General features: G+C 37.2%; 4 protein-coding genes and 1 long non-coding RNA gene across 5 annotated transcripts; all 5 read left to right on the forward strand.

Annotated features, from left to right (window-relative positions):
• The first annotated feature begins 8,100 nt into the window (after positions 1-8,100).
• Positions 8,101-12,867, forward strand: LOC146729484 (uncharacterized). Its single transcript, XM_085495868.1, has one exon. The coding sequence runs from the start codon at positions 8,101-8,103 to the stop codon at positions 12,865-12,867; it is 4,767 nt and encodes a 1,588-aa protein (XP_085351994.1).
• Positions 12,868-12,979: 112 nt separating this feature from the next.
• On the forward strand, positions 12,980-13,441 carry LOC146729485 (uncharacterized). The gene has a single exon (XM_085495869.1). It carries the CDS (start codon positions 12,980-12,982, stop codon positions 13,439-13,441), a length of 462 nt encoding a protein of 153 aa, XP_085351995.1.
• Positions 13,442-13,468: 27 nt separating this feature from the next.
• LOC146729486 (uncharacterized) lies at positions 13,469-14,077 on the forward strand. The gene has a single exon (XM_085495870.1). It carries the CDS (start codon positions 13,469-13,471, stop codon positions 14,075-14,077), a length of 609 nt encoding a protein of 202 aa, XP_085351996.1.
• A 760-nt stretch (positions 14,078-14,837) lies between these two features.
• LOC146729487 (uncharacterized) lies at positions 14,838-15,381 on the forward strand. The gene is made up of 2 exons (XR_014928187.1): positions 14,838-14,987; positions 15,257-15,381. It is a non-coding gene; the product is annotated as an uncharacterized LOC146729487 (long non-coding RNA).
• Positions 15,382-20,826: 5,445 nt separating this feature from the next.
• On the forward strand, positions 20,827-27,608 carry LOC102802715 (von Willebrand factor-like). The gene is made up of 18 exons (XM_085495872.1): positions 20,827-20,933; positions 21,125-21,189; positions 21,583-21,624; positions 21,776-21,937; positions 22,216-22,310; positions 22,752-22,920; positions 23,329-23,481; positions 23,590-23,700; positions 23,914-24,128; positions 24,361-24,468; positions 24,572-24,727; positions 24,897-25,038; positions 25,148-25,327; positions 25,669-25,874; positions 26,181-26,223; positions 26,324-26,663; positions 27,241-27,308; positions 27,422-27,608. Exons 1-18 carry the CDS (start codon positions 20,827-20,829, stop codon positions 27,442-27,444), a joined length of 2,385 nt encoding a protein of 794 aa, XP_085351998.1. The 3' UTR covers positions 27,445-27,608.
• Positions 27,609-27,864: the final 256 nt, after the last annotated feature.

Raw genomic sequence — 27,864 nt, forward strand, 5'->3', positions numbered from 1 at the left:
ACTCAAATTCACCAATTACCTCCCACGTATAGGTTCCAAGATCTGTTGGGTATCTCTCACGTATAACTCAAATTCACCAGTTACCTCCCACGTATAGATCCCAAGATCTGTTGGGTATCTCTCATGTATAACTCAAATTCACCAGTTACCTCCCACGTATAGATCCCAAGATCTGTTGGGTATCTCTCACGTATAACTCAAATTCACCAGTTACCTCCCACGTATAGATCCCAAGATCTGTTGGGTATCTCTCACGTATAACTCAAATTCACCAGTTACCTCCCACGTATAGATCCCAAGATCTGTTGGGTATCTCTCACGTATAACTCAAATTCACCAGTTACCTCCTACGTATAGATCCCAAGATCTGTTGGCTATCTCTCACGTATAACTCAAATTCACCAGTTACCTCCTACGTATAGATCCCAAGATCTGTTGGGTATCTCTCACGTATAACTCAAATTCACCAGTTACCTCCCACGTATAGATCCCAAGATCTGTTGGGTATCTCTCACGTATAACTCAAATTCACCAGTTACCTCCCACGTATAGATCCCAAGATCTGTTGGGTATCTCTCACGTATAACTCAAATTCACCAGTTACCTCCCACGTATAGGTTCCAAGATCCATTGGGTATCTCTCACGTATAACTCAAATTCACCAGTTACCTCCCACGTATAGGTTCCAAGATCCGTTGGGTATCTCTCACATATAACTCAAATTCACCAGTTACCTCCCACGTATAGGTTCCAAGATCTGTTGGATATCTCTTACGTATAACTCAAATTCACCAGTTACCTCCCACGTATAGATCCCAAGATCTGTTGGGTATCTCTCACGTATAACTCAAATTCACCAGTTACCTCCCACGTATAGATCTCAAGATCTGTTGGGTATCTCTCACGTATAACTCAAATTCACCAGTTACCTCCCACGTATAGATCCCAAGATCTGTTGGGTATCTCTCACGTATAACTCAAATTCACCAGTTACCTCCCACGTATAGGTTCCAAGATCCATTGGGTATCTCTCACGTATAACTCAAATTCACCAGTTACCTCCCACGTATAGGTTCCAAGATCCGTTGGGTATCTCTCACGTATAACTCAAATTCACCAGTTACCTCCCACGTATAGGTTCCAAGATCTGTTGGGTATTTCTTACGTATAACTCAAATTCACCAGTTACCTCCCACGTATAGGTTCCAAGATCTGTTGGGTATCTCTCACGTATAACTCAAATTCACCAGTTACCTCCCACGTATAGGTTCCAAGATCTGTTGGGTATCTCTCACGTATAACTCAAATTCACCAGTTACCTCCCACGTATAGATCCCAAGATCTGTTGGGTATCTCTCACATACAACTCAAATTCACCAGTTACCTCCCACGTATAGATCCCAAGATCTGTTGGGTATCTCTCACGTATAACTCAAATTCACCAGTTACCTCCCACGTATAGGTTCCAAGATCTGTTGGGTATCTCTCACGTATAACTCAAATTCACCAGTTACCTCCCACGTATAGATCCCAAGATCTGTTGGGTATCTCTCACGTATAACTCAAATTCACCAGTTACCTCCCACGTATAGGTTCCAAGATCTGTTGGGTATCTCTCACGTATAACTCAAATTCACCAGTTACCTCCCACGTATAGGTTCCAAGATCTGTTGGGTATTTCTTACGTATAACTCAAATTCACCAGTTACCTCCCACGTATAGGTTCCAAGATCTGTTGGGTATCTCACGTATAACTCAAATTCACCAGTTACCTCCCACGTATAGGTTCCAAGATCTGTTGGGTATCTCTCACGTATAACTCAAATTCACCAGTTACCTCCCACGTATAGATCCCAAGATCTGTTGGGTATCTCTCACATACAACTCAAATTCACCAGTTACCTCCCACATATAGATCCCAAGATCTGTTGGGTATCTCTCACGTATAACTCAAATTCACCAGTTACCTCCCACGTATAGGTTCCAAGATCTGTTGGGTATCTCTCACGTATAACTCAAATTCACCAGTTACCTCCCACGTATAGGTCCCAAGATCTGTTGGGTATCTCTCACGTATAACTCAAATTCACCAGTTACCTCCCACGTATAGGTTCCAAGATCTGTTGGGTATCTCTCACGTATAACTCAAATTCACCAGTTACCTCCCACGTATAGATCCCAAGATCTGTTGGGTATCTCTCACATACAACTCAAATTCACCAGTTACCTCCCACGTATAGATCCCAAGATCTGTTGGGTATCTCTCACGTATAACTCAAATTCACCAGTTACCTCCCACGTATAGATCCCAAGATCTGTTGGGTATCTCTCACGTATAACTCAAATTCACCAGTTACCTCCCACGTATAGGTTCCAAGATCTGTTGGGTATCTCTCACGTATAACTCAAATTCACCAGTTACCTCCCACGTATAGGTCCCAAGATCTGTTGGGTATCTCTCACGTATAACTCAAATTCACCAGTTACCTCCCACGTATAGATCCCAAGATCTGTTGGGTATCTCTCACGTATAACTCAAATTCACCAGTTACCTCCCACGTATAGGTTCCAAGATCTGTTGGGTATCTCTCACGTATAACTCAAATTCACCAGTTACCTCCCACGTATAGATCCCAAGATCTGTTGGGTATCTCTCACGTATAACTCAAATTCACCAGTTACCTCCCACGTATAGATCCCAAGATCTGTTGGGTATCTCTCACGTATAACTCAAATTCACCAGTTACCACCCACGTATAGATCCCAAGATCTGTTGGGTATCTCTCACGTATAACTCAAATTCACCAGTTACCTCCCACGTATAGGTTCCAAGATCTGTTGGGTATCTCTCACGTATAACTCAAATTCACCAGTTACCTCCCACGTATAGATCCCAAGATCTGTTGGGTATCTCTCACGTATAACTCAAATTCACCAGTTACCTCCCACGTATAGATCCCAAGATCTGTTGGGTATCTCTCACGTAATAATAACAACCTTTATTGATATCGTATCCCTTCTGGGATCTAGATTAGAATACAATAAGGATATAAGGAACAATAAAATACATAAGTAATAATAATAATAAAAAAGAAATAAATAGTAATACTGTGAAAATATTATTATATAAATATTTTTTTGGTGTTATTTTGAGGCAGCTGGTAAATTGCTTTTCATGAAATTCTCTCTTTTATTGAAACAGTCGCTGATAAACTTGGCAATTGCTTGGACGGTTTCAGAATTTTTGTTATTGAGAAGTGCTTTCAGATTACCGGATAAGTTTACGTTTTCAAACAAAGCATCTCTTTCAAATTTGTACTGGTTACAATTGAAGAGGAAGTGTTCTTCATCTGCAATTTCATTGGAGTCACAGACAGGGCATGTTCTATTTAAGACATCTATGTTGTGATATCGCCCAACTTCAATCTGAAGTATGTGGGCACTTATCCTCAGTTTAGTCATAGATGATCTGTGGATGGGGTTTTTAATAATTTCAAGGTATTTTTCAAGTGCAAAATCAGTTTTCAGCTGTCTGTAGGTACGAAGTTTATTTTTGTGATTAGTGCCTTTATTGTCATTATGCATTGTTTCTGTGCAGTGTTTCTCAAACATATTTTTTAGTTTTTTGTAGCTAATGGGATAATACTGGTTTTTTCGCAAACATCACTAATTTCCAAAAGGTTCAGTAATTTTTTTATGCCTGTGGTCCAATTACTGACGTTTTCTTTGTCCAAATTGGTGCCAGGTTTGTAGGCCTCAGAGATCAGAGTGGTTTCATCCATATGTTTTATTTTCAGCCAGTAGTTAATCATACGTTTGATGCTTGAGATGATAAGTGGATATCTTCCCAGTTCAAGTAAACATGCCAAGTTTGTGGCTTTACAGTTTACTTGTAGTAGGTACTTGCACATTTTGTGATGTAATTTTTCCATAGGCAAGGATTGTTTAAACAAGTCTGTTGAGTACATATTAATAATATCGCTTGCTCAGATTTCGCTACAGTAGAGTAAAATTGGTTTAACCATAGCATCAAACAATTTCAGATGTGTTTTGATTGGAATATTTGGGTCTGCATAGAGTAATTGTTTTAGTTTAAAAAGTGCCTTCATTGCTCTGTGACTAAGGTCTTCTTGAGCTCTGTTCAGTTTACCAGTAGCATTGATTTTAACACCAAGGTAGGAGTATGATGAGACGTTTTCCAATTTTTGGCTATTGATTTGAAATCGAAACTTACTTAATATTTTACCTTGCTTGTTGAAAATGATAATTTTTGATTTTGACACATTGATATCTAGTTTCCATTGTTTGCAGTATGTTTCCACTGTGCGTATTGCATTTTGCAGACCATTTTTAGATTGTGATAGGAGGAGGAGGTCATCCGCATACATCAAACATGACAAATGATTGTTTACAAGTAAAGGGGGTTCATTATTGGATGATTCTATCTGGCATTTGATATCATTAATGAAAAGATTGAAAAGGAGTGGGATTAAACCATCTCCCTGTCTGATACCCCTTTGAACTGGAAAGCTAGCAGTCAAACCACCTTTTAGTTTAACACAGCCAGTGGCATTCTGATAAATAGATTTAATTATGTTGTGAAATTTTCCTGAGATTTTGTTTTTTGTGAAGTTTATATAAAAGACCGAGGTGCCAAATGGAATCAAACGCCTTCTTAAAGTCGATGAAACATGCAAATAAATAGTTTCCTTTATTAAGATATTTTGTTATTAGCTGTTTGAGAACAAAGATATGGTCCGCTGTGCTGAATTTTGGAAGAAAACCAATTTGCTCTTTAATTATGATATTATTGCTTTTTACATGTTTGGTCAACCTTTGTTTCAATACGGCTGTGAAGAGCTTGCTAAGACTGTTTAAGAGAGTTATCCCTCTGTAGTTGCCTGGATCAGATTTTTCCCCTTTTTTAAATATTGGAGTGATAATGCCCAAATTCCAAGAGCTAGGGAAATGGCCACTCGTTAGGATGAGATTGAACATTTTTTGTAGAGGTTTGATGAGCACATTTCTCCCTGTTTTAATCATCTCATTTCTAATATTATCAATGCCTGGAGATTTTTTATTTTTCAAGTTGCTAATTGCAGTTTGTATTTCTAACTGTGAAATATTTTGGTCTAGCTCAGTAATAGGTTTAATTTCCTTTTCAAGCTTAGCAATCTCTTCGTTTAAAGTGCTTTCATCAGTATTATTTATTGCATTTAATTGTCTGAAATGTTCATACCATTTTTGGTCTTCAATGTTTTCACTGTCATTATTAATTTGACCATTTCTAAGCTCCTTGATCAAATTCCAATATTCCTTTGGAGAAGAATTACCCATCTCTTCAAGTTTATTTAGTATATTTTTTTTATAGTTTCTTTTCGTTTTCTTAACCATTTGTTTGTATTTCTTTTTCAGACTATAGCAGTTGTTTCTCAGATCATTATTGTATGGGTCCGAACTTAATTTCCTGGATATTTTCTGGACATCTTTTTTAAGATTGCCAAGTTCATTGGAGTACCATTTTGGTTTAATTTTTTGATGTTTTTTGTTTTTTCTAATAAAGTTTTTTTTTATGACTTTTACCAGCTGCCTCATGGTAAATATTTGAGAGTAAATGTTCTGCTTCATCAACTGCCTGTTGTGTGTCATCAAAGTTTGCATTGGAGAAATTATTGATTAGCTTACAAATCTCTTTGCTGTGTAAAGCATCATTATAAAGAAGTTTGGAATTATCATGCCAAGAATAAAAGTATTTCGGGCCATGAATTGTAGTATAATTATTTTGATTAGTTTTAGCAGTTTCACAATTCGTTACAGCATTTGTTTGAAGAAGAAAAGACATTTGACAGTGATCCGAAAGTGTCAAATTAAGTGGATGTATTTGAAAAAAGGAAATGTGTTTAAATAAGTTGCTACTAACAATACTATAATCTACAATACTACGTCCTTTGCTTTGATAGCAGGTAAATTTGCCAGTGAGGTCCCCTATGCACCTTCCATTTAGTATAATTAGGTCTGCACCAATACACAGTTCTATCAGTTGGTTACCATACTGGTTTTTAACTGTTAGATCTTGTGTTGTTCTTTCTCTGTATGGGTTTTTAGTATTTCCAGACTGCTGGTAAATAGGGTTGTTGAAAGATGCCACATCTTTTTCATTTTTTATACGTGCATTAAAGTCTCCCGTAAGCATTACTGAGCCAAATTGAGAATATCTTGTGATATCATTTTCCAGTAGTTCAAATAGGTTAGAATTTTTCCAACGAAAAATGCTGGATGACTGAGGACTCAAGTATAATGCACACAGAAATATATCTTCATCTAGTTGAAAGAATTCTTTATCTAGGCGAGCCCAGATAAAGTCATCACTGCTACTTGCCATTTGTTTTACACCCTGTTAATACAAGTTTTTAAAATACATAACAATCCCACCAGAGTTGGTACGAGCATTTTTATGTTTTTCCCTCATAAAGGAATGAAAGTGGCAATAGTTGGGGATTTTAATCTTTGAACCAAAATTAGTTTTGGTTTCAACTAAACTAACAAAATCAAAATCACTAATACTATTTAAAAAATCTACGTCATTAATTTTCTGGACTAGACTGCCATAAATATTCCAAGTCGAAAATATAAACTGGACTTCATTGTGGAATGGCAGATAAAAAACAAAAACAAAAAAAACAGTAAGTAAGAGTATAACTCAAATTCACCAATTACCTCCCACGTATAGATCCCAAGATCTGTTGGGTATCTCTCACGTATAACTCAAATTCACCAGTTACCTCCCACGTATAGATCCCAAGATCTGTTGGGTATCTCTCACGTATAACTCAAATTCACCAGTTACCTCCCACGTATAGGTTCCAAGATCCGTTAGGTATCTCTCACGTATAACTCAAATTCACCAGTTACCTCCCACGTATAAGTTCCAAGATCTGTTGGGTATCTCTCACGTATAACTCAAATTCACCAGTTACCTCCCACGTATAGATCCCAAGATCTGTTGGGTATCTCTCACGTATAACTCAAATTCACCAGTTACTTCCCACGTATAGGTTCCAAGATCTGTTGGGTATCTCTCACGTATAACTCAAATTCACCAGTTACCTCCCACGTATAGATCCCAAGATCTGTTGGGTATCTCTCACGTATAACTCAAATTCACCAGTTACCTCCCACGTATAGATCCCAAGATCTGTTGGGTATCTCTCACGTATAACTCAAATTCACCAGTTACCTCCCACGTATAGGTTCCAGAGTCTACTAGGTGAAATTAAAATCGTATACATGCATGCACAAATTGCAGACATTTCATCTTTATTGTAATTTTCTTTTTCTGAGTCAATATCCAAATAATATGATTATGCAATAAAGATTATTATTATTGTAACTCCTGCGGAGTGATGTCTATTCGTTTTGCGCTTTGGCGCTGTTTAAGTGCTGTTTTACCTTCTGGTGCATAGCGCCCTCTGGGGTTGAAGGTCTCCAGCGAAGATTAAATAGTTATGACGCAGTTGTAATGTGCGTCCACTTTCTCTAGTTTTTCATGACTATTAGCTGTGACCCGGAAACGAGGTATGATTTTATAGTTTTTTGAACATACACCGATTTCAGTCGATATGATTTTGTGTAATTTTGAAGTCTTTTGCAAGAGAAATGGAGAGTTTTCTGATCGTGAACCCGAGTGGTATAAAATGGTCGTGTTGTGTTGGTCTGACCTATGACCCCAATTCGTTCGCACTTGTATTAGCTGTTGATGGCGTTTTACCGCACTATCCTATTCAGAATAATATGTTATTGTATTTGTGTACTTAAGATTGTTATTGTTTTATTTTGCTTCACAGTTTTACGTGATTGTGATTGCCAATGGGAACTGTGATTAAGGACCACATGGCGGATTTAATGTGATTCATGTGAATAAGTTGAGAACAGTAAAGAGTTAATAAAACGATATATTGGCGATATAGAACTGAGTGACTTGTCAATATCTTAATCGACACTCATCATATAACACAGTAAAACTCGCCCGTTGGACTATTGAAAGTCATGGCAAGTGGAAAAGACACGCAATATGTGAGTAGATTTGGTAGGCCCGTAAGGATGACAGAGAAGGGCTTCCAGTATGAATCCCAACAGAAACAGAAATTATACGAGACATCTTATAACCAGCTACACCTTAAGATGGATGAAATTTATAGGATGCTGAATGCTAAAGAGAATGCCAGGTTGGTACATAGGCATTATAGGAAGTGGTTACTACTCTCAGAACGGTTCAGTCTCTCTGAACAGAAATACAGAGAGTTGTTAAGTGAGAGTGAATTGCCTCAACATGATCAATTATTTTCTGAGCAAAGACAAAATATGGAGATGTTTAAAACTGCTGTACAAGAAGACCTGGCCGCATTTGAAGAAGTTAGTTCCTTCACAGAGGATGATGAAAAGTGTGACTCGCTTTCTCAGACAAGCAGGTGTGGTAGTCTCTCATCCTTGCAGTCTAACACCAGTCTAATGAGACTAAAAGAAGAACAACGTAAAGCTGAGTTAGCCACAAGAATGGCGGCATCACAAGAAAGACACAAGTTAGATATAGAAAAACAAAGATTGGCAAATGAAACTGAATTATCTCGATTGGAGTTAAAGCGGCTAGAAGAAGAGTTAAGATTAAAGGCAGAAATAGCTGTAAGTGATGCGAGAGCAAAGGTCATAGACGACTTTGAACAGTATGAATATGGGTCAGAGGTCAAGTTTAAACCTGACATTAAAACAAATGTAAGCACCCCTCTTAATGATGTTCTCACTGATATTAATGCTGTTAAACACGAGTGTATATACACCCAGCCACAGCGTGAGTTCAACACCTTATTAACTCCAAATAAATCATCATGTCAACAACCACTTGCATCCTCTAATCATGGAAATGGTAAGGTTGAAGTTGATGTTTTATCAAAACTTGCTGATTTGTTAGCTAGTAGACAAGATGATCTTCCTAGGAAGGAACCAAAAGTTTTTAGTGGCAACATATATGATTACCCAGCGTGGATACGATCCTTTGAGATCCTGATTGAAGATAGGAAACCGTTGGCCACAGATAGGTTGTATTACCTCAGAAAGTATACAAGTGGTGAGGCTAAAACAGCAGTACAAGGTCTACTGACTTTAGACCCTACTGAGGCCTACATTAAGGCAAAACAAATCCTAGCTGAGCGCTATGGTAATCCACTGATGGTCGCTGACACCTACAGAAAGAAAATAAATGACTGGCCATACATCAAGTATGGTAACAGTATTGAGTTAAGGCGATTTTCTGATTTTCTTCAGCATTGTCAGTCTGCAATGAATACAGTTAACTACCTTGTGGTTCTGAATGATCCCGAAGAGCATAGAAAAATACTTCGAAAGCTACCAAAGTCAATAGGTGAAAAGTGGTTAAGAATTGTTGATGGCTGTTTGACCGATCCCCTAAACCAGTCATATCCTTCCTTCTCTCAGCTTTGTAGTTTTATCAGCAAAGAAGCACGTATAGCTTGCAGTCCTTTGAATGTGAATTATGATGACAGCAAGACAGAGACAAAGACGAGAAGTGGTAAGAAATGGACAGCAACTAAGAGTTTGGCAACAGCAACAGGAGAAACAAAGAATACTCAAGGAGACTCAGCCACTCAGACTGGCTTCACTGGTAACCTGAAACGATGTGTATTGTGTAAAGAAACACATGATTTGGTGTACTGTAAGCAATTTCAAAGAATGACATTGAAGGATAGATATGCCACAGTGATAAAACATGGTTTATGTTTAGCCTGTTTTAAATGGGGACACAGAAGATGTGATTGCCGAAATAAGAAAATGTGTGATATCTGCAAGCGATTACACCCAACCCTTCTACATGACTACTCTTATAATGCCATCAGAGATCCAATAAATAATGAAGATGTCTCTGTTGATACGAGTCCTAGGTTGGAATGTGCCACTTCACACAGAGTCGAGATAGATCACCAGAGGGATTCCTCTTTACCATGTTCCCATTCTCTTATAATTCCTGTTTTCCTGCACCATAAGAGCGTACCTAACCAACAAGCCACTGTTTATGCTCTGTTGGATCCTCAGTCTGACTCTTGTTTTATTACAGAATCTATGATGGAGAAGATAGGCGTAAATGGTCCAAACATTCAAATAAAGTTATCAACGATGCTGGCCGAAAAGGTAATTGAGTGTAACAAGATAGATGGACTAGTTGTTATGAATATGGACCGTTCCATAAATATTGCCTTACCAGCAGTCTTCTCTCGAGAATGTATACCTGCCAGTCACAGCCAAATTGCAAGGCCTGATACAGTCAGCAGATGGCCACATCTTATGCAAGTTTCCAAGTATTTACCTCCTTTCAGAAAGGATATTGAGATTGGTCTTCTGATTGGTATGAATTGTCCTCGTGCTTTGAAACCCAGGGAGGTCATACCTGGCGATGATGACGATCCCTATGCAGTTAGAACCGATCTTGGCTGGGGCGTCATTGGTGTAATGAATAGTCCAGATTATGATCTGAGTAGCTACTGTCAAGTGATAAATACTGAAGGTAAAAGATGTCACTTCACCTACCGAACCCAAGTCAAGGAGATTAGCCCCTTACAGGTCAATAAAATGTTTGAGCAAGATTTCAACAAAAGGAAGTCTGAAGATAAGATATCTCTGGAGGATAGACAATTCCTACAAATTGTTACAGATGGAATTCACCAAAGAGAAGATGGCCATTTTGAAATGCCCCTCCCATTCAGAGAACCTGAAATCAGTCTCCCTAATAACAGAGCTCAAGCAGAGAAACGTTTACAAAGGCTGAAGTACAGGTTACTAAAGGATGACCAGTTGAAGACAGACTATGTTGAATTCATGAGTAATATTATAGATAGTGGTTATGCTGAAGCAGCCCCTCATGATAAAGAACATGATAACGATTTGAAATGGTACATCCCCCACCATGGTGTTTACAATCCCAACAAGCCAGGGAAGGTCCGAGTTGTGTTCGATTGTAGTGTTGAATATCAAGGACAATTGCTTAATCATCACCTACTTCAGGGCCCAGACCTCTTAAATAACCTGACTGGTGTTCTGTGCCGTTTCCGAAAGGAACCTGTGGCAATTATATGTGACATTGAAGCCATGTTCATGCAGGTCGGTGTTGATATTAAGGATCGCAATTATTTGGGGTTTCTTTGGTGGAAAGATGGTGACCTAACCCAAGAACCTTCAGAATACAGAATGACTGTTCACTTGTTCGGTGCGACATCATCCCCAGCATGTGCAAACTTTGCATTGAAAACTACTGCAGATGTTAATGGTGATGAATCTAATCTAGAAGCAGCAGATTTTGTGAGGAATGACTTTTACATGGATGATGGACTCAAGTCAGTTCCTGATCCCACCCAAGCTATCAATCTGATCGAAAGTTGCTCACAGTTGTGTGCCAAGGGAGGATTTAAGCTCCACAAATTTGCTAGTAATGATAAACGAGTTGTCGAGAATATCCCTGTTGATCTGAGAGCCAAGGATATTCAGAGCTTTGATATTTGTCATGATAATCTTCCAGTGGAAAGAGCACTTGGTGTGTATTGGTGTTTAGAGTCTGATACTTTTCAGTTTCGAATCGAGATAAAGGATAAACCCTTCACCCGCAGGGGTATATTGTTTACTGTTAGCTCGATTTTTGATCCCCTTGGTTTGGTCTCTCCAGTTTTGCTTATGGGGAAAAGGATTTTGCAAAGATTAACCAAGGATGGAATGGATTGGGATGATCCAGTCCCAGAAGATACAAGATCGCAATGGGAAAGGTGGAGGCATGAGTTGTCTCTTTTGGCTTGTCTCAAGGTGCCTAGGTGTTACAAAGGTGATGATATTGTTGAGCTTAGTACAGTTGAGATGCATCATTTTTCTGATGCTAGTCTTCTCGGCTATGGTCAGTGCAGTTACCTGAGGCTACAAGATAATCTGGGTAATGTTTCTTGTTCTTTAGTGATGGCCAAGTCTCGAGTAGTTCCTGTGAAACCAATCACCATACCAAGGTTAGAGCTTACAGCAGCAGTCACTTCTGTGTTGGTGAGTGAGTTCTTGAATAAGGAACTGAAGTATGATGGTATTTCTCATTTCTTTTGGTCATACAGCAAGGTTGTATTAGGGTACATTGCAAATAAGTCTACCCGCTTTCACATATTTGTAGCCAATAGGGTACAGAAAATTCAAGATCATACACAGCCAAGTCAGTGGAGATATATTGAATCAAAGAAGAACCCAGCGGATATTGCTTCAAGAGGTTCCAGTGCAGATGATTTAATCCATAATTCTATCTGGTGGAAAGGTCCAGTACTTCTATCCACAGTAGAATCTCAGAGCTCTACATCGAAGACAGAGCCATTTATGCTTGATAATGCAGACCCAGAGATTAAGAAGACGGTATCAGTTCTGCATACAAGCACCATACCAGATGAATATGAAGATATGCTGAGTAGAGTAGAGTACTTTTCTGACTGGCATCGATTAAAGAGAGCCATAGCAGTTTGTTTAAGATTTAAACAGAGGTTAATAGACCACAAGATTTTAAAACCGAAAGTACACTTGATGAATTCAGCAACGATTAAACAAAACTACATTCCCGTAAATGTGGATGAGATGCAACAGGCTGAAAAGCTGATTATCAAAATGGTACAGAGCAGAGACTTTGCCGATGAGTTACAGACGTTGAGACAGAGTTCAAGAATTACAAGTCCTGCCAGGGAGAATTCTAGATCAGTACCAACTGTGAAGAAGACAAGCTCATTATTCCGACTAGATCCCTATCTAGGAGGAGGGAATTATACGTGTAGGAGGAAGGATTCGTAGAGCTAACCTTCCAAAGGATGTTGCCCACCCTATTCTACTTCCTAAGAAGGGGCATGTTACAAAGGTCTTAATATTACATTACCATGAGAAAATCGGTCATTCAGGCACTGGAATGACGCTTAATGAGATACGAGCTTATGGTTATTGGATAGTAGCGTCTAGGGCAAGCGTAGGAAGTGTTGTTTGGAAATGTGTAACTTGTAGAAAGTTGCGTGGGTTGTTGTCGGGTCAGAAAATGTCTGACTTACCAGTTGATAGGCTAGAGACTGTCGCCCCCTTTACATATAGTGCTGTTGATTGCTTTGGCCCATTCTTTGTTAAAGATGGTAGACGTGAGTTGAAACGTTATGGAGTATTGTTCACTTGTTTAAATTCACGAGCAGTTCATATAGAGGTAGCAAATTCTCTTAGTACTGATTCCTTTTTGAACGCACTTCGTCGTTTTGTTGGTCGCCGAGGTCCAGTGCGTCAACTCAGAAGTGATCAAGGCACCAATTTTGTTGGAGCTAAAGGTGCCCTGGCTGCAGCGTTAGGAGAGATGGATGACAGTAAGATCAGTCGAGAGTTGTTATAGGACAACTGTGACTGGATAGCCTTCAAAATGAATTCCCCACATTCGAGTCACATGGGAGGAGTGTGGGAAAGGATGATTCGGTCAGCTCGGAATGCATTATCCGCACTTCTATCTGTTCATGGTCATCAATTGGATGATGAGTTGTTGAGAACATTAATGGTAGAAGCCGAGGCTATTGTGAATAGCCGTCCCCTCAGTTATGACGATATGACCAAGACAAGTTCTCTACAACCCCTTTCTCCTAGTCAGATACTAACGCTGAAATCGAAGGTTGTTTCACCTCCCCCTGGAGTTTTCCAGAAAGCAGATCTTTTCTGTAGACAGCGTTGGAGATGTGTCCAGTATCTATCTAATGAGTTCCGGAGACGATGGAGAGTCGAATTTCTACCAACCCTACAACAGAGATCTAAATGGATGAAGTCCCAACCAAACCTACAAGAAGGTGATATCGTCCTGATGTTAGATGAGAGTTTACCAAGATATCAATGGCCAATGGCCAGAGTAATTGAGACGTTCGTGGGACAAGACGGACTTGTTCGAAGAGTTAGGCTGATTGCTAAAGGTTCTGTGTACGATAGACCTGTACACAAGTTAATATTGTTACTAAAAGGGGAAATCCCAGTCGAGAAGCCATAGTTATATTTAATTAGATATCATTGGATAAATGGTAAATTGTTACCAATTTAGGGGAGCCATGTAACTCCTGTGGAGTGATGTCTATTCGTTTTGCGCTTTGGCGCTGTTTTACCTTCTGGTGCATAGCGCCCTCTGGGGTTGAAGGTCTCCAGCGAAGATTAAATAGTTATGACGCAGTTGTAATGTGCGTCCACTTTCTCTAGTTTTTCATGACTATTAGCTGTGACCCGGAAACGAGGTATGACGTATAGATCCCAAGATCTGTTGGGTATCTCTCACGTATAACTCAAATTCACCAGTTACCTCCCACGTATAGATCCCAAGATCTGTTGGGTATCTCTCACGTATAACTCAAATTCACCAGTTACTTCCCACGTATAGGTTCCAAGATCTGTTGGGTATCTCTCACGTATAACTCAAATTCACCAGTTACCTCCCACGTATAGATCCCAAGATCTGTTGGGTATCTCTCACGTATAACTCAAATTCACCAGTTACCTCCCACGTATAGATCCCAAGATCTGTTGGGTATCTCTCACGTATAGCTCAAATTCACCAGTTACCTCCCACGTATAGGTTCTAGAGTCTACTAGGTGAAATTAAAATCGTATACATGCATGCACAAATTGCAGACATTTCATCTTTATTGTAATTTTCTTTTTCTGAGTCAATATCCAAATAATATGATTATGCAATAAAGATTATTATTATTATTATTATTGTAACTCCTGCGGAGTGATGTCTATTCGTTTTGCGCTTTGGCGCTGTTTAAGTGCTGTTTTACCTTCTGGTGCATAGCGCCCTCTGGGGTTGAAGGTCTCCAGCGAAGATTAAATAGTTATGACGCAGTTGTAATGTGCGTCCACTTTCTCTAGTTTTTCATGACTATTAGCTGTGACCCGGAAACGAGGTATGATTTTATAGTTTTTTGAACATACACCGATTTCAGTCGATATGATTTTGTGTAATTTTGAAGTCTTTTGCAAGAGAAATCGAGAGTTTTCTGATCGTGAACCCGAGTGGTATAAAATGGTCGTGTTGTGTTGGTCTGACCTATGACCCCAATTCGTTCGCACTTGTATTAGCTGTTGATGGCGTGTTACCGCACTATCCTATTCAGAATAATATGTTATTGTATTTGTGCACTTAAGATTGTTATTGTTTTATTTTGCTTCACAGTTTCACGTGATTGTGATTGCCAATGGGAACTGTGATTAAGGACCACATGACTGATTTAATGTGATTCATGTGAATAAGTTGAGAACAGTAAAGAGTTAATAAAACGATATATTGGCGATATAGAACTGAGTGACTTGTCAATATCTTAATCGACACTCATCATATAACACAATTATTATTATTATTACAAACAATAATGTTATTGTATATTGAACATATCAGTACATTATCAAAATATAAGTTTATAAAATAGTAAAAAGTGAATTTAACTCTTTTAATTCTTTAAGAATTTTTACTGTTAAAATCTGTTTAGTGATATTTAGTGGCCTTGGGTCCATTATTGTAAGTAGCTTCACATTGACTCATTAATGGTTGTTCAGGACAGTTGATCCAAGAGTGTCTGTGTGTTGTTCGGAAGATGGAATTATTTTAAGCAGTGAAGTCGTAAAGCAGGCATGGTTCAATATATTGTGAAATTTTGACAATGATTTGTTGAATGCAGAATTTGATTAAAGTAATCATTGTATAAGAAACTGACATCACGTGACATGAGCCACGTCCTCACAACACTCCTGTGTCCTGCAGTGATTCCTCTACTTATTTAATTTCAATAGAAAACGTGCAGCTAATAATAATGATATTTAAAGGCAATATGTTGAAGTTAATATAAAAGATGTAATTTTTACAAAGAGATAATACAGTTATATAAATAAAGTAAGAAATAAATAATAATTAAATAAAAGTATTGAATGTAATAGTATTTGCAGACAAACTATGTTAGACATTCTAGTTAAGTAGTAATGACTTACTCAATTGTTGATCTTTGTACAAAAGTCTATAGGGAAATTTACAATCTACAAAACAATATGCAATATATACAAAACACTTATAAACCACCTAGTGCTTCTCGACCAATCACAATGCTCCATTGCCGAACTTTATTCACACAAAACAATCGACAAAAGTACAGTACACTACATGGCACAATCAGTAGAAAAAAGATATATGGACCCCGTGGTATAAATGAAATGATGTCATGTTTCGAAAATAGTGAACACCACCCATTAAATGTTTCTTTTGATGGTTTCTCTTGAAGCGGAAGTAAGAATAATATCATATTAAATTGATATGCAAATGACTGTAAATGGTTTCATGTCCAAATGAACAAACGCACATCGACTGATGCACGTATACACACTCAATCACTCAAATCAAAGAGATACATATATGTGGGCTGATATTACATTGCAAGCAAATATAAATAACATACTAGATACAAACAAGTTGGTATGTGTCTTGAAACTCAATGTCGACATGTCCAAATTCATATAGTGAAATGTGGTGTCCCCATTTGCAACTAGATAATTTTCCACCATGCATCATGTGTGGTATATCTGATGAAGAGATACTATAGTATGAGGGCGCTGTGGAATAAAATCACTCGTTGAGTCATACATGATAAAACACAGCACCAACGACAGAACTAAGAAATTATGAAAATCCTATATTATCCACTGCAGACAAATGCTCGTGTACTGCACGGTATTTCAGTGAGATTGTCACACATCTGTATAGGCGTTACGTAGAAATCAGCTGCACTTTTGTATTTTTGCTGACTGAGATTTTTTAACAAAGTATACTATGGAAATAACTTCTCAGACCGCATGTTTAATGGCGCGAACTAAACGAGTCATCCAATCGAAGTCGGCTTGTAAGAGAGGGCTATATTTGCGTTGACTGCTCCCTCAAACATCATTATGGAATATGCCTCAAAAACAAGACTCCAATGACCAGAATACAGTTAATCTGTAAAAATGTCAGAATAGCATTTCCCCATGTATTAACCTTGACAGTCACTATTGATAGACTTTTTGACTTTTGGTATCTGGAGTATCAAAAGATAGATCAAAAGTTTTTCAAGGCGTGTTAGTTAGAAAAACTGGCTGGGAGCACAATACACGCGGCTCACCCAAACAGAGGCGGGGAAATGGGTAAATCTCAATAACTGGAACGCCTGAAATGACAAAAAAAAGGTATGGAAAACCCATCCATATATATAGTTACACAGTCCGAGACTTTATTATACTATTATAGATTTTGCCACGTATTTGAACTTTTCAATTTCTGAAGAGTGGAGGATAATTGAGGCATTCTCATGGATTACGAATTTTTACCCTCAGAGAATACCTGCATGTATGACATTTTAAGGGTCACACTTAATGTCCATTGCCATATTTGTCAAAAGGATCCCGATAGTTGCTGCTTAACAAGTCTAGGTACAAAGCAAGGAAAAGCAATTATTATTTTCACTTATTATTTTCAATTACTAAACTCTCTATAGCACGACGTTATTGTAACAATACGTTTTCAGACAATTCAATAAATCCAGACAATAACATATCATAGTAGTTAATAACTAGTGAAGTTCCATACGAGGTAGATTAGTGTTATTAGTTTGTACGATGGGTTCAATAGTGTAAAATGAAACAAGGACATTGTAAACCACAGTCGATATACAGAGTGCCTACACTCAATCAAATGACAATTAGTAAGTGAAGTTTTGGCACATGTGTCTGATTAGGGTTATTAGTATTAACACATATAACAGGACCATGTATGCAGAGTTCAATAGTTCAATACGAAACAAGAACATTGTCAACCCGAGTCGATATAGAAACTTTGTCTACCATCAGAGAGCTGCGATAACTGAGGCTTTGATGACCATTTGTCCTCCGTCTTTTACGAATCAACATTTTTAAAGATAATATATTGTTTGTAAACAAGATAACCACGAGGACATTTAGTGTTTGTGGACAGATGACACAAGTTCTACTTTGACACTGTATGGGTGTTTAGTATGGTGCGTGTATATTTTTTAAGGGAGTGTTCGTATAGACCAACTAAGAGAATGAAAGCTAGGTGAGATTTTGCTTGCGTTCGTTCGAATCCCAAATCCAATCCTGAAGTGTACTAGTATTCTGTTTATGTGTTATTCGCCAGTTTTATTAAATATATTATATATATATATAATCTGTTTCAGGACATTTGAACAAAAAAAAACATTTTAGAAGCATAGCAATACAACGAATAGATTTGGTGTCACAGTTTGCTACCAATTCATACTGGAATATTGCCAGCAATAATTAATAAAGCTTGTTCAGAAAATCATTTATTCCCGACATCATATTCAATGGCTAGTTCCAGGATCTACAACAGTAAATAAATAAACAGAAATCATTTTGATGCGTGGTTTTTAGACGACACTGCCATATCGCACAGATATTCAACACAGCCATATCGAATTTGGATTTGAACCATACCATTTCAAGCTGCAGGGTGTCTAAATGATGACTCAACAAACAATAAACACATCTTCCACCCACCACACAAATTTTAGCCATAATTGAACAACCAAGAAAGCAACAAATATCAGGCTGCATCCTGAAAACAACGAGATAGCGCATTACAACCAGTCATTACAAACATGAAATCCTCCACCCCTCCCAGTACACCCTACAGCATTAATGGTTCCTATACTCATTTGCATCTATGTACAACAAGCTTAGCCAAGCTGAGCACCTGACTCATCAAACTTTTGACCAACTACTCATTCTAAATATTGCTGAGTGAGGGCGCTATTTATTAATGAGAGGAATCTTTAAAAAAAATAAATTAAACAGATATATTTGTATAACAATCAAGGGTTCTGACCAAAAGTCGAATATACATGTACGAGACTGATTGTGTGTCATTAATATTATAAATTTAATAAAACCACACAATACAATACAATACTGAAGTAATAACAATTGAAATTGTCAATGTGGTATTTGAGATTGATTAGGGTTATTAGTGTAACAAGACCACTCACTTTGAGTTCAATAGTTCCCCACGACATAAGAACATTGTTTGAACTGCAGATGACATGCACGTTTTCTGGCCTGCAAGACTACACACATAATGTACACAAAATAGTTAAAGATGAGATGCACAATTTTAATCTAATTTTGAAATGAGCCAATAGGAGAGAACAATGTTATTTACATCCAGAATCGTGGATATAACAGTCTATCAAAAATGTGGTTAGTTCTGGGGATTCACAAACTAGGCTTGATTTTTCGCTTGTCAAAATGAACAAATAATTAGCCTGAAATCTTTTTTTACCGAATGGTGTCATCAGGTAAAAATGTCGTATTTATTTGACGTTGTTTTGATACAATAATGTTTTGAATTCTGATTGTTCTCTAGATATCAGAATATGAAGATATATAATTCATGCACGTTCGACTGTAATTGCATCTACCAATCACATATGGCACAATAGCAATTTCAATAAATTGATTTAGACAACTGTGTTGTCGCGTGTTTTAGTAATTAACCTACAAACAAATATACTGTGGATGTATAGCACCATTACTATTATAGGAATTAAGATAAGACATTTAATGGTAGTGTGTGTGGTCAGATCATGTCGTTGTGCATACTGTAGCCACTTGACATTGTCAGTCAAATTGGGTGAGCATGACTACACTGTGTGTAGTACAAATGACAAGACATGACATGTCATTCATACTGAGTACACTATACTGTCACGTATACTTTACTTTATTAGAATTCCATGTATAAGTTATTGTGATGAAGCACAATATACAATTGCCCAATAATGGCTGTATGCTCAACACAACCGTCACAGCACGATCATGTCACCTGTAGATAAACTTGTCTACCAAGAGAAGAACAACCAACCGTTCGTTAACTCAAGTATTGGACTGAACTGATTTACTATACCATGGCTTTGGAGTTACAAGTCCGATGATTTTTTGTTTTTAAAGTCGCTTTTTTGAACAATCTGGCGGATAAAATAGCACAAACCATGACATTTTCCTTGTCTATAGAGAATATACAATCGTCTCATTTAGCACTTACACATTGCTATTATAATCAGGCCATAAAACAGTATGGCACATGCTGATGGTACCAGATTAACAAGATAGAATGAGAATTAACACAGACACAGTACACGTTGAGATGCAACCACAAATAATTGCAAATTCATGAAAAGAAACTCAGAACTATTACGTTTTAAGTTAGCATTTTTACTGCAACGTTGTAATGTAAACAATACAGTTATGTTAATGATACTAGCTGGAACAGAAATTTTCTGAAACATTCTTAAATTATCAAAAGAAGGTTGAACATTATAGCAAGTTACAACGCCACTGTTTCCATTGAAATATATTCGGCTGCCCCAGATATGTATTTGCGCTTTATCATTTATTTGAATCTTTAACTCAGCGAAAACTTGTAACATTTTTAAAATTTCCACTCGTGCTACGGAGTTTGGAATCTTGGCAAACCCTTGGGGAGGGGGTGAACAGTGAAAACGAACATAGAATGAGCAGATGTTACATCTACTTTACTAGAGCTATCTATCGAGTAAACGTAATTAAGGTTTAATGATAATGTAAATATTCTAGTACGTGGGTGGCAGGCCTTAATTCAACACTCTCAACCAAGTCACTCTGACACAATTGCAAACAAACCTTGTCCTAATAATAACCCTTTGAACTATGGAAATTGAATTTAGACATAGCGTGTATGACGTAGGTTTTGCATTGTATAAATACATTGAACACTTACCTAACTCTACACCTGGTACTGTTTACAAGATTGCAAGGTATGTTGAATTATCGCACTATTTCTTTCGTTCATTTATATTTGTTTTCAGTATTTTACGAGGTGGCTATTGAAGTTATTTTATATATTTGATTTTCGCTGTTAATTTTTAAATAAATGGCGCATACAACAATATATAAAGGAGCTTGTTGTAGACAATTACTGTTACTGCTTCATCTTTTGTTCACCCAGTATTCCCCTAATCTTCAAATCTGGCGACGCTCTCACTAAATTCACCGAGACTGAGATGAGTTGTGGTGCGTATGGCGTTACAACATACATATAGGCACACATCTGATATATGTTAGTGTTCACAAATAACAGATAGTTGTAACATCACTTTGCAATCCCAATATATGTTATATCCCAAGTAAATTGTACTATTTTATATGTTGTTGGTTTTATTTGATTTATGTGTGTGTGTCGGTGATTGTAATCTGCTTTCAGTGTTAAAGATGATTTGGAAAGTCCAAGTGATGCGGCTCTGTACGTTTTGTTGAAAGTCCATATCGTACTTACAACAAACATGGGAGATTGCACAAAACTAATTTTTGTTATTGTTTTTCTTGCACGTGTATGTAGGTGACAGTGATTTATCCTTACAAAGTTTGACAAATAGTGTTTCTTCTGCTTATTTTTTTTTCAAACAGTTATGGAGATTTTTCGAGTTTGTTGTGTATTCGCTTTTCTAGGTATGTATATCGCAGTAACCTAAGCTAGTGTTTGGTAGAATACATATTATTATTTATTGTTATTCAAAGCCTGTTTTGCTGATATATAAATGCTGATCTGTCCGCTTCATGGCTTGGTATATATTATAAAAACAATTGTATATATCCGTAGCCCCTGTATTCGCTGAATGGTCTCAGTGGAGTGTTTGGGATCAATGTTCAGTGACCTGTGGTGGCGGAACTCAATCTAAAACAAGGACCTGTACAGGGACCTGCACAGGAGATGATACAAAAACGCGAACCTGTATGACGGTAGATTGTCCGTTGGAAATAAGTAAGATTCTAAAATATTTTGTGATTATTTGCTTGCTTGTGTAGGGGACAGTAGGGGAGGGGTTGTATCAGTGGGGTCATTAGCAATAATTGCATAAAATGTTCGGAAAATTCATTTTTTACGTTGAATATAATATATTTATCATCATCAGGCAATACGATTAATTGATAACGGTATGAATTTGTGAAAGGATATGATTTCTTTGTTCGGTCATGTTCATTATCGATCAGCCTATGAACATATATATATATGTTTTTATTTCTATAATATTCGTGTAGATTATGAACACATGGGATGCTTTAAGTTCACAACTGAAGTGATTTCTTTGGAGGATACAGGGAACCCATATGTGGACCCAGACGACGCAGCTAGAGTAAGTATGGACTAGATAGGTGTATCAAACTAATGTGTTTTTGTATTGTCAGTGTTGACTAATTAATCTGAAACGATACTAGACTACGCTCTGATGATGACTACGATGATAGGTTGGTAGGATATACTTGATCTACTGAACTAATATGATATATATATTTTGATTTGACTGACGCTGTCAAATTCGTCCCGTCACATAGACGTATCCACTGATCTTCTATAGCGAAAACCTTCATTTACCAAACAATCCAAATTAACAGTACATTATATGTATATAATACAATATCCTATATAATACCTCACTCTAACTAACTAACTAACTAACTAACTAACTAACTAACTAACTAGGTATCTTACTAGTGTCTGATTGGTCATACATAGTTGGGTTTATTACCACTGGTTATTACACACTAGAATATTGTCGTGTTTTTTTACTCATCAGGGATGTGCGAGGGCGGCATATTTTGAAGACAAAGATTTTTTCGTTTTCAAAAACAACGGCGAATGTCATGCAGCGTCCGTGACATCTGACTACGATAACGCTGGCGCATCGAGTGGATGCAGATACGGATTAGGAACTGCTCAACGCATGGATGTATACAAAATCATAGGTAAATACATAAGTTCAAACACACTATTTAAACATATTGAGAATCACTCTAAATGAAATTATGATATTTCCAATGACATAACATTGAGAAATGAATGAAATATAGTAGGTAGATAGTTAAAGCAACCGACTTTGGTGATGGTGCAGTGGGGAACGAGTTCACTAGGAAAGTTTAGGGATATATTCCCGAAACCGACTGACTACTCAGCAGTATAAATCGTAGTACAGACCGCCTTGCCATCCAAACACTCAATATATAGTTTGCAGGACTTGTTTGCACACATGCAATCAGCAAGAACAAAGCTAGGAGAGAGTAAGCAGTGACTTCAATGTTCGGTAATGTCGCCTGGCACAAATACAGCGAAATAAAATAAATCACTGATCATTGCACGTATTACTATTCAAATAGATTGGGAATGTCCAGACAACACAGCATACGGTGGATTTTGCATGATGCCTCGAGTTCGAACACCAGTAGACAGAGGTGTTTGTACAACTCTCCACTATTGTCACGAAGTTAGCGGCACAACAATCAACCCCGTTGCAATCTGTTGTCCAAAACGTAAGTCATTTTTCAACTCAGACGTGCCTGTATAAATTAGTACATTTTCTCTAACATAATACGCACACTGTTGTTCAATATATTCACTGCCATATTCTCTTCATATAGAGTTCTGTAAAGACCATTGTGGAGAAAAACTCGTCCAACGAGACTGTTGGTGTGACGCTCAGTGTATATTGTTTGGCGACTGCTGCACTGAGTACATGGATGACTGCTCAGGTATGATAGCAACTTTCTGCCATGTTATATATGAATTGAAACTTTTACTACTTACATAGAATGTGCGTAATAAGAATAACATAATAAATAATGACATTATTGTATGTGTCCGTGTCACAAAACAAGAGGTTGCGATGAAAACTGTGTGTATGAAAACATTTTTGTTTGTGATCATATTTGTCTCGACTCATATTATTCATGTGTACGCCACAGGTAAAGACAGATGCAAAGCTATCGGCGACCCGCATTACACGAGTTTTGACAACAAGTACTTCCACTACCAAGGAAAATGTGAATACACATTTCTCAGCAGCAAATGCCCATTTGAAATGTTTCCGTTAGAAATTATTGTGAAGAATCACGATTGGCCTCGGGCACCGAGTGGCGTGACCACGACAAAGCAGGTCAGAGTGTTGGTCGATGACTTGGTACGTAATTATTGGTATTGATTTATAGGATGCTACCTGATATGCTTTTCAACTTGAACCACTTTTCAACATAATTTATTGCTGCTCCAATATCTTCGGCTACTCCAATATGTCAACATAGTCTATTTAGTATTGTAACAATTTCTCTAATAGCTAATAATTGAAATATAATGCCATCGAAAAATAGACACTTATTTGAACATTGAATGCAAGATGTAACACATATTTGCAGGATATACTGTTGATGCAAGGAAACCAACTGCAGATCGGCGGTGCCACTGTAGCCCCACCTGTCAACCCTTCTGACACCGTGAGCATTACAATATCCGGAATTTACCTGGTAGGACATTGTTTATGATTACCATATCATCTTGGTAAAGTTCTGTGTACTTCATAAACAAAATTATGTACTGTGTTTATATGAACATTTGTTTCTGTCTTAGCTTGTTACAACTGGTTATGGAGTTAATATATTTTTTGATGGAAAGCACAGCCTTCTTGTTGATGTATCGAATGCACACCAAGGAAGATTATGCGGTCTTTGTGGTAACTTTAATGGTGATATTGCCGACGATTTTAAGATGCCCGATGGCACTACGGTAAGAATGGTTTGCGGTGAAATCATTATTGTCACAATTGAGTGTGAGTGTGGTAGGAATGGTGAATTCGTGTTTGTGTATTTGTGTTCGTGTATATATTATTATTCAGATTAAATACGATAATGACTATGCGCAAATGATCCAGTTTTCTACTCCGTATTCACAACAGACAGGAAACGTTAACACCTTTGGAAACAGCTGGATAATACCTGGAGCAGATTGTAACGCTGGTAAGCGATCCGTGAGCGAAGTACTGCCTCGTGGGACAGAAGAAGAGGCAAACCAGCTTTGCGATGAATTATTCAACACAGGTATATTTAAAATGTCGTGACGTCACGCGTCGTGAGATTGTTTTCCAGTGGTATGAATATCCCTATTTTTACACATAATCTCCTAATATTGTAACTATGAACTTTTCAGGGAATATACCTAACTGTATGGGAGCAGTTGACCCAACTGACCATCATGTATCCTGTGTGATGGACGTCATGTTCTCTCTTCCTGATATCACTGAGGGATGTTCTATAATTGCTGACTATGTATCACTATGTAATGCTGCTGGCATCCACATCGGGGACTGGCGATTAGGAACCCAGTGTGGTATGTATGACACAATTTATCGCAAGACTTCTTATTTTACTCATAATTATACAAAACTCTGTCCAATACAGTTTATATATTGTTTGTGAAAGTTTAAATTAAGTCTACTGGTATATCGCAAACGCAGTGCACTATTATTTCGGCGAAGGTAATACAAAGCTGGCTCGAAGTACAATTATACCATAATTGTCAACAATGACATGTTTATCCTGCAGCACATATAAATATTGTCTATCTAGTGATAGTGACATTTCTATTACTATATCTCCTCGCCTTCAATACATACAAATAAAACAAATGACGAATATGCTTGGTCGATTATTTGTTTTTCTATTGAAAAGAGATCGATTGTCCAGTAGAAGGCATGGTTTATACAACATGTGGTCCACTTTGCCCAGCGACATGTTTGGATCCCCATCCATTAGGTTCATGTACTGAACAGTGTATTGAGGGGTGTTTTTGTGGGGAAGGACTTGTTTTAGATGAAGGTGGAATATGTATCGAAGAATCTGCGTGCGGTTGCTACTATTTGGAGGCGCTGTTCAGGGTAATGTATGATAGCAATTAATTGGGCTGCTTGTTAAAAATGTTTATGCAATTAGTTTCTGTAACTGATTGATTTGACAACTACTTGTATAATAATAACTAGCAATTCATATTGGCTGGTCTTGGCTGAACTGTTTATGACAAACTGGAATTCTCATGCCAAGACTGAACCGCAAATAAACCAAATGTCATCTATAAACACGAATATAATGTATCTATAAACATATGATTACCATGCATATACAAATATTGTTGTGTCATGAATATTCATTTTTAACATATTCATAATTTAATTGTTGCCTCTCAGTTGCATGAAGTGATGCCTAACGAGAAGACATGTTGTTGTGAAGGTAAGTGTGTACCAAGCCTATTTTCACTTCAATATTTGCTAACATTGTATACCATATTGCGCACATTCAATAATGTATGTATTGTTTATTATGTATTTAGAAGACAAGCTATGTGTTGGTGAACGTTATTTTGAAGTCAATACAGACAAAGTAACTTGGTCTATGGCAAGAGACACTTGTGAAGCGAGAGGAGGAATGCTAGCCAAGCTGAATACAGAAACGACCGATACCCAAGTGAGGAGAAATATAGAGCAAAATAATCTTGGTGCTGGTATTTCAACTGGTTTTTGGTTTGGTTTGAATGACGGTGAAAATGAAGGGTCGTTTATCTGGAGCGATGGGACATCGCTGAATAATGGCGACTACAGTAATTGGGCGAGAAGACAACCAAACAACAATATGAAAAACAGCCCAACAGGACAAGACTGTGCACAATTATGGTAAGCATTGAAGTGATTACAAACGGCTAATCGTGAAAAATTAAATATGAGATAAATCTTAAACAGAATTAAAAAAACTGAATAAGTAATTCGTTTGACCATATATAAGTACTTGTTTATCATAATGCGGAACGCCAACGACAACTTATTCCAGAGAATAATTACGGTGATATTTTGACATTGTCGTTTCTTGTAATAATTCATTTGTTTTATTCAATCCAATGAATATATTAGTAACCAGTTTGTTTCAATAAATTAATGTGAATGTCATTTATCATTATCTATATCTTGAAGTTATAGCAAGCTATTTAGAAATCATATTAAGCATTACAGAATATAATTTTCATGATCGAATACATAGATAGACCCGGCTATTTTCATTATGTAGTGTATTTCCTTAAATTTAATCTCGCATTTTTGTCACTAAATTGTCTCTAGATATAATGTTGCGCTATTTCAGAATTTTCTTATAATTTATTCATATTTCTTATTTAATAATTAGATTTCCTACATGTGATGTAACAGTTACGTTATGATTTGTTTTTGATTTTAATTTTAATTTTATTCTATTTTTCAGGAAAAAAGTTGGTTATAAATGGGACGATAATAATTGTGATAACTTGGCTGGATATGTATGCGAATACAGTAAGATTATATTTGTTGTCTTAAAGTGTGTCTGATTCTATATCACTCAGCAATACATTTCAGGTAGAAACGTTTTCACATTTTAATATGGCTTACTCACTATCTCGTTTCAGGTTTTGCCACAGCATGTCCATAATCGCTCTATACTGACCAGTACGTGATATATCAAACAAAGAAATGAACATAATCGTTAGTATTTCGGCGCATGCGTACTTGTAGTATTATTTTAAACAGCTTGCTTCACGTAATCTATATTACCGTTTGCATGTAACTGTTAATATTCTGAATGATACTTATATTAAATGTCTTTAACTCATTTTGCTTTTGTCGTTTGTCATGATTATTAGTAAATAGTAATATCCAATTGCACGGAACTCAACTCAAATACAATAAGGAATATTGGACCGATGGTTAACTATGAACATCATAGTAATTAGGGATTTAGAAAACGATGAAATGAATCGTCATGAACAATTGGTCATCGATAGGTTGGTTATCAACACATTCATCATATATTTTACCATAATCAAATGGTGTTTACGAACATCTGATATAA

The sequence above is a fragment of the Saccoglossus kowalevskii genome, chromosome 22, assembly GCF_978046115.1.
Source record: "Saccoglossus kowalevskii chromosome 22, keSacKowa6.1, whole genome shotgun sequence".
Classification (NCBI taxonomy): Eukaryota; Metazoa; Hemichordata; class Enteropneusta; family Harrimaniidae; genus Saccoglossus; species Saccoglossus kowalevskii.

Excerpts from the sequence above, each read along its gene's own strand:
- LOC146729484 (XM_085495868.1), top strand. The coding sequence starts at position 8,101 with ATGACAGAGAAGGGCTTCCAGTATGAATCCCAACAGAAACAGAAATTA.
- LOC146729485 (XM_085495869.1), top strand. The coding sequence starts at position 12,980 with ATGACGCTTAATGAGATACGAGCTTATGGTTATTGGATAGTAGCGTCT.
- LOC146729486 (XM_085495870.1), top strand. The coding sequence starts at position 13,469 with ATGAATTCCCCACATTCGAGTCACATGGGAGGAGTGTGGGAAAGGATG.
- LOC102802715 (XM_085495872.1), top strand. The coding sequence starts at position 20,827 with ATGGAAATTGAATTTAGACATAGCGTGTATGACGTAGGTTTTGCATTG. Across the intron at positions 23,482-23,589 it reads TGCAATCTGTTGTCCAAAAC|AGTTCTGTAAAGACCATTGT; the intron begins GTAAGTCATTTT and ends CTCTTCATATAG. Across the intron at positions 25,039-25,147 it reads CGATGAATTATTCAACACAG|GGAATATACCTAACTGTATG; the intron begins GTATATTTAAAA and ends TGAACTTTTCAG.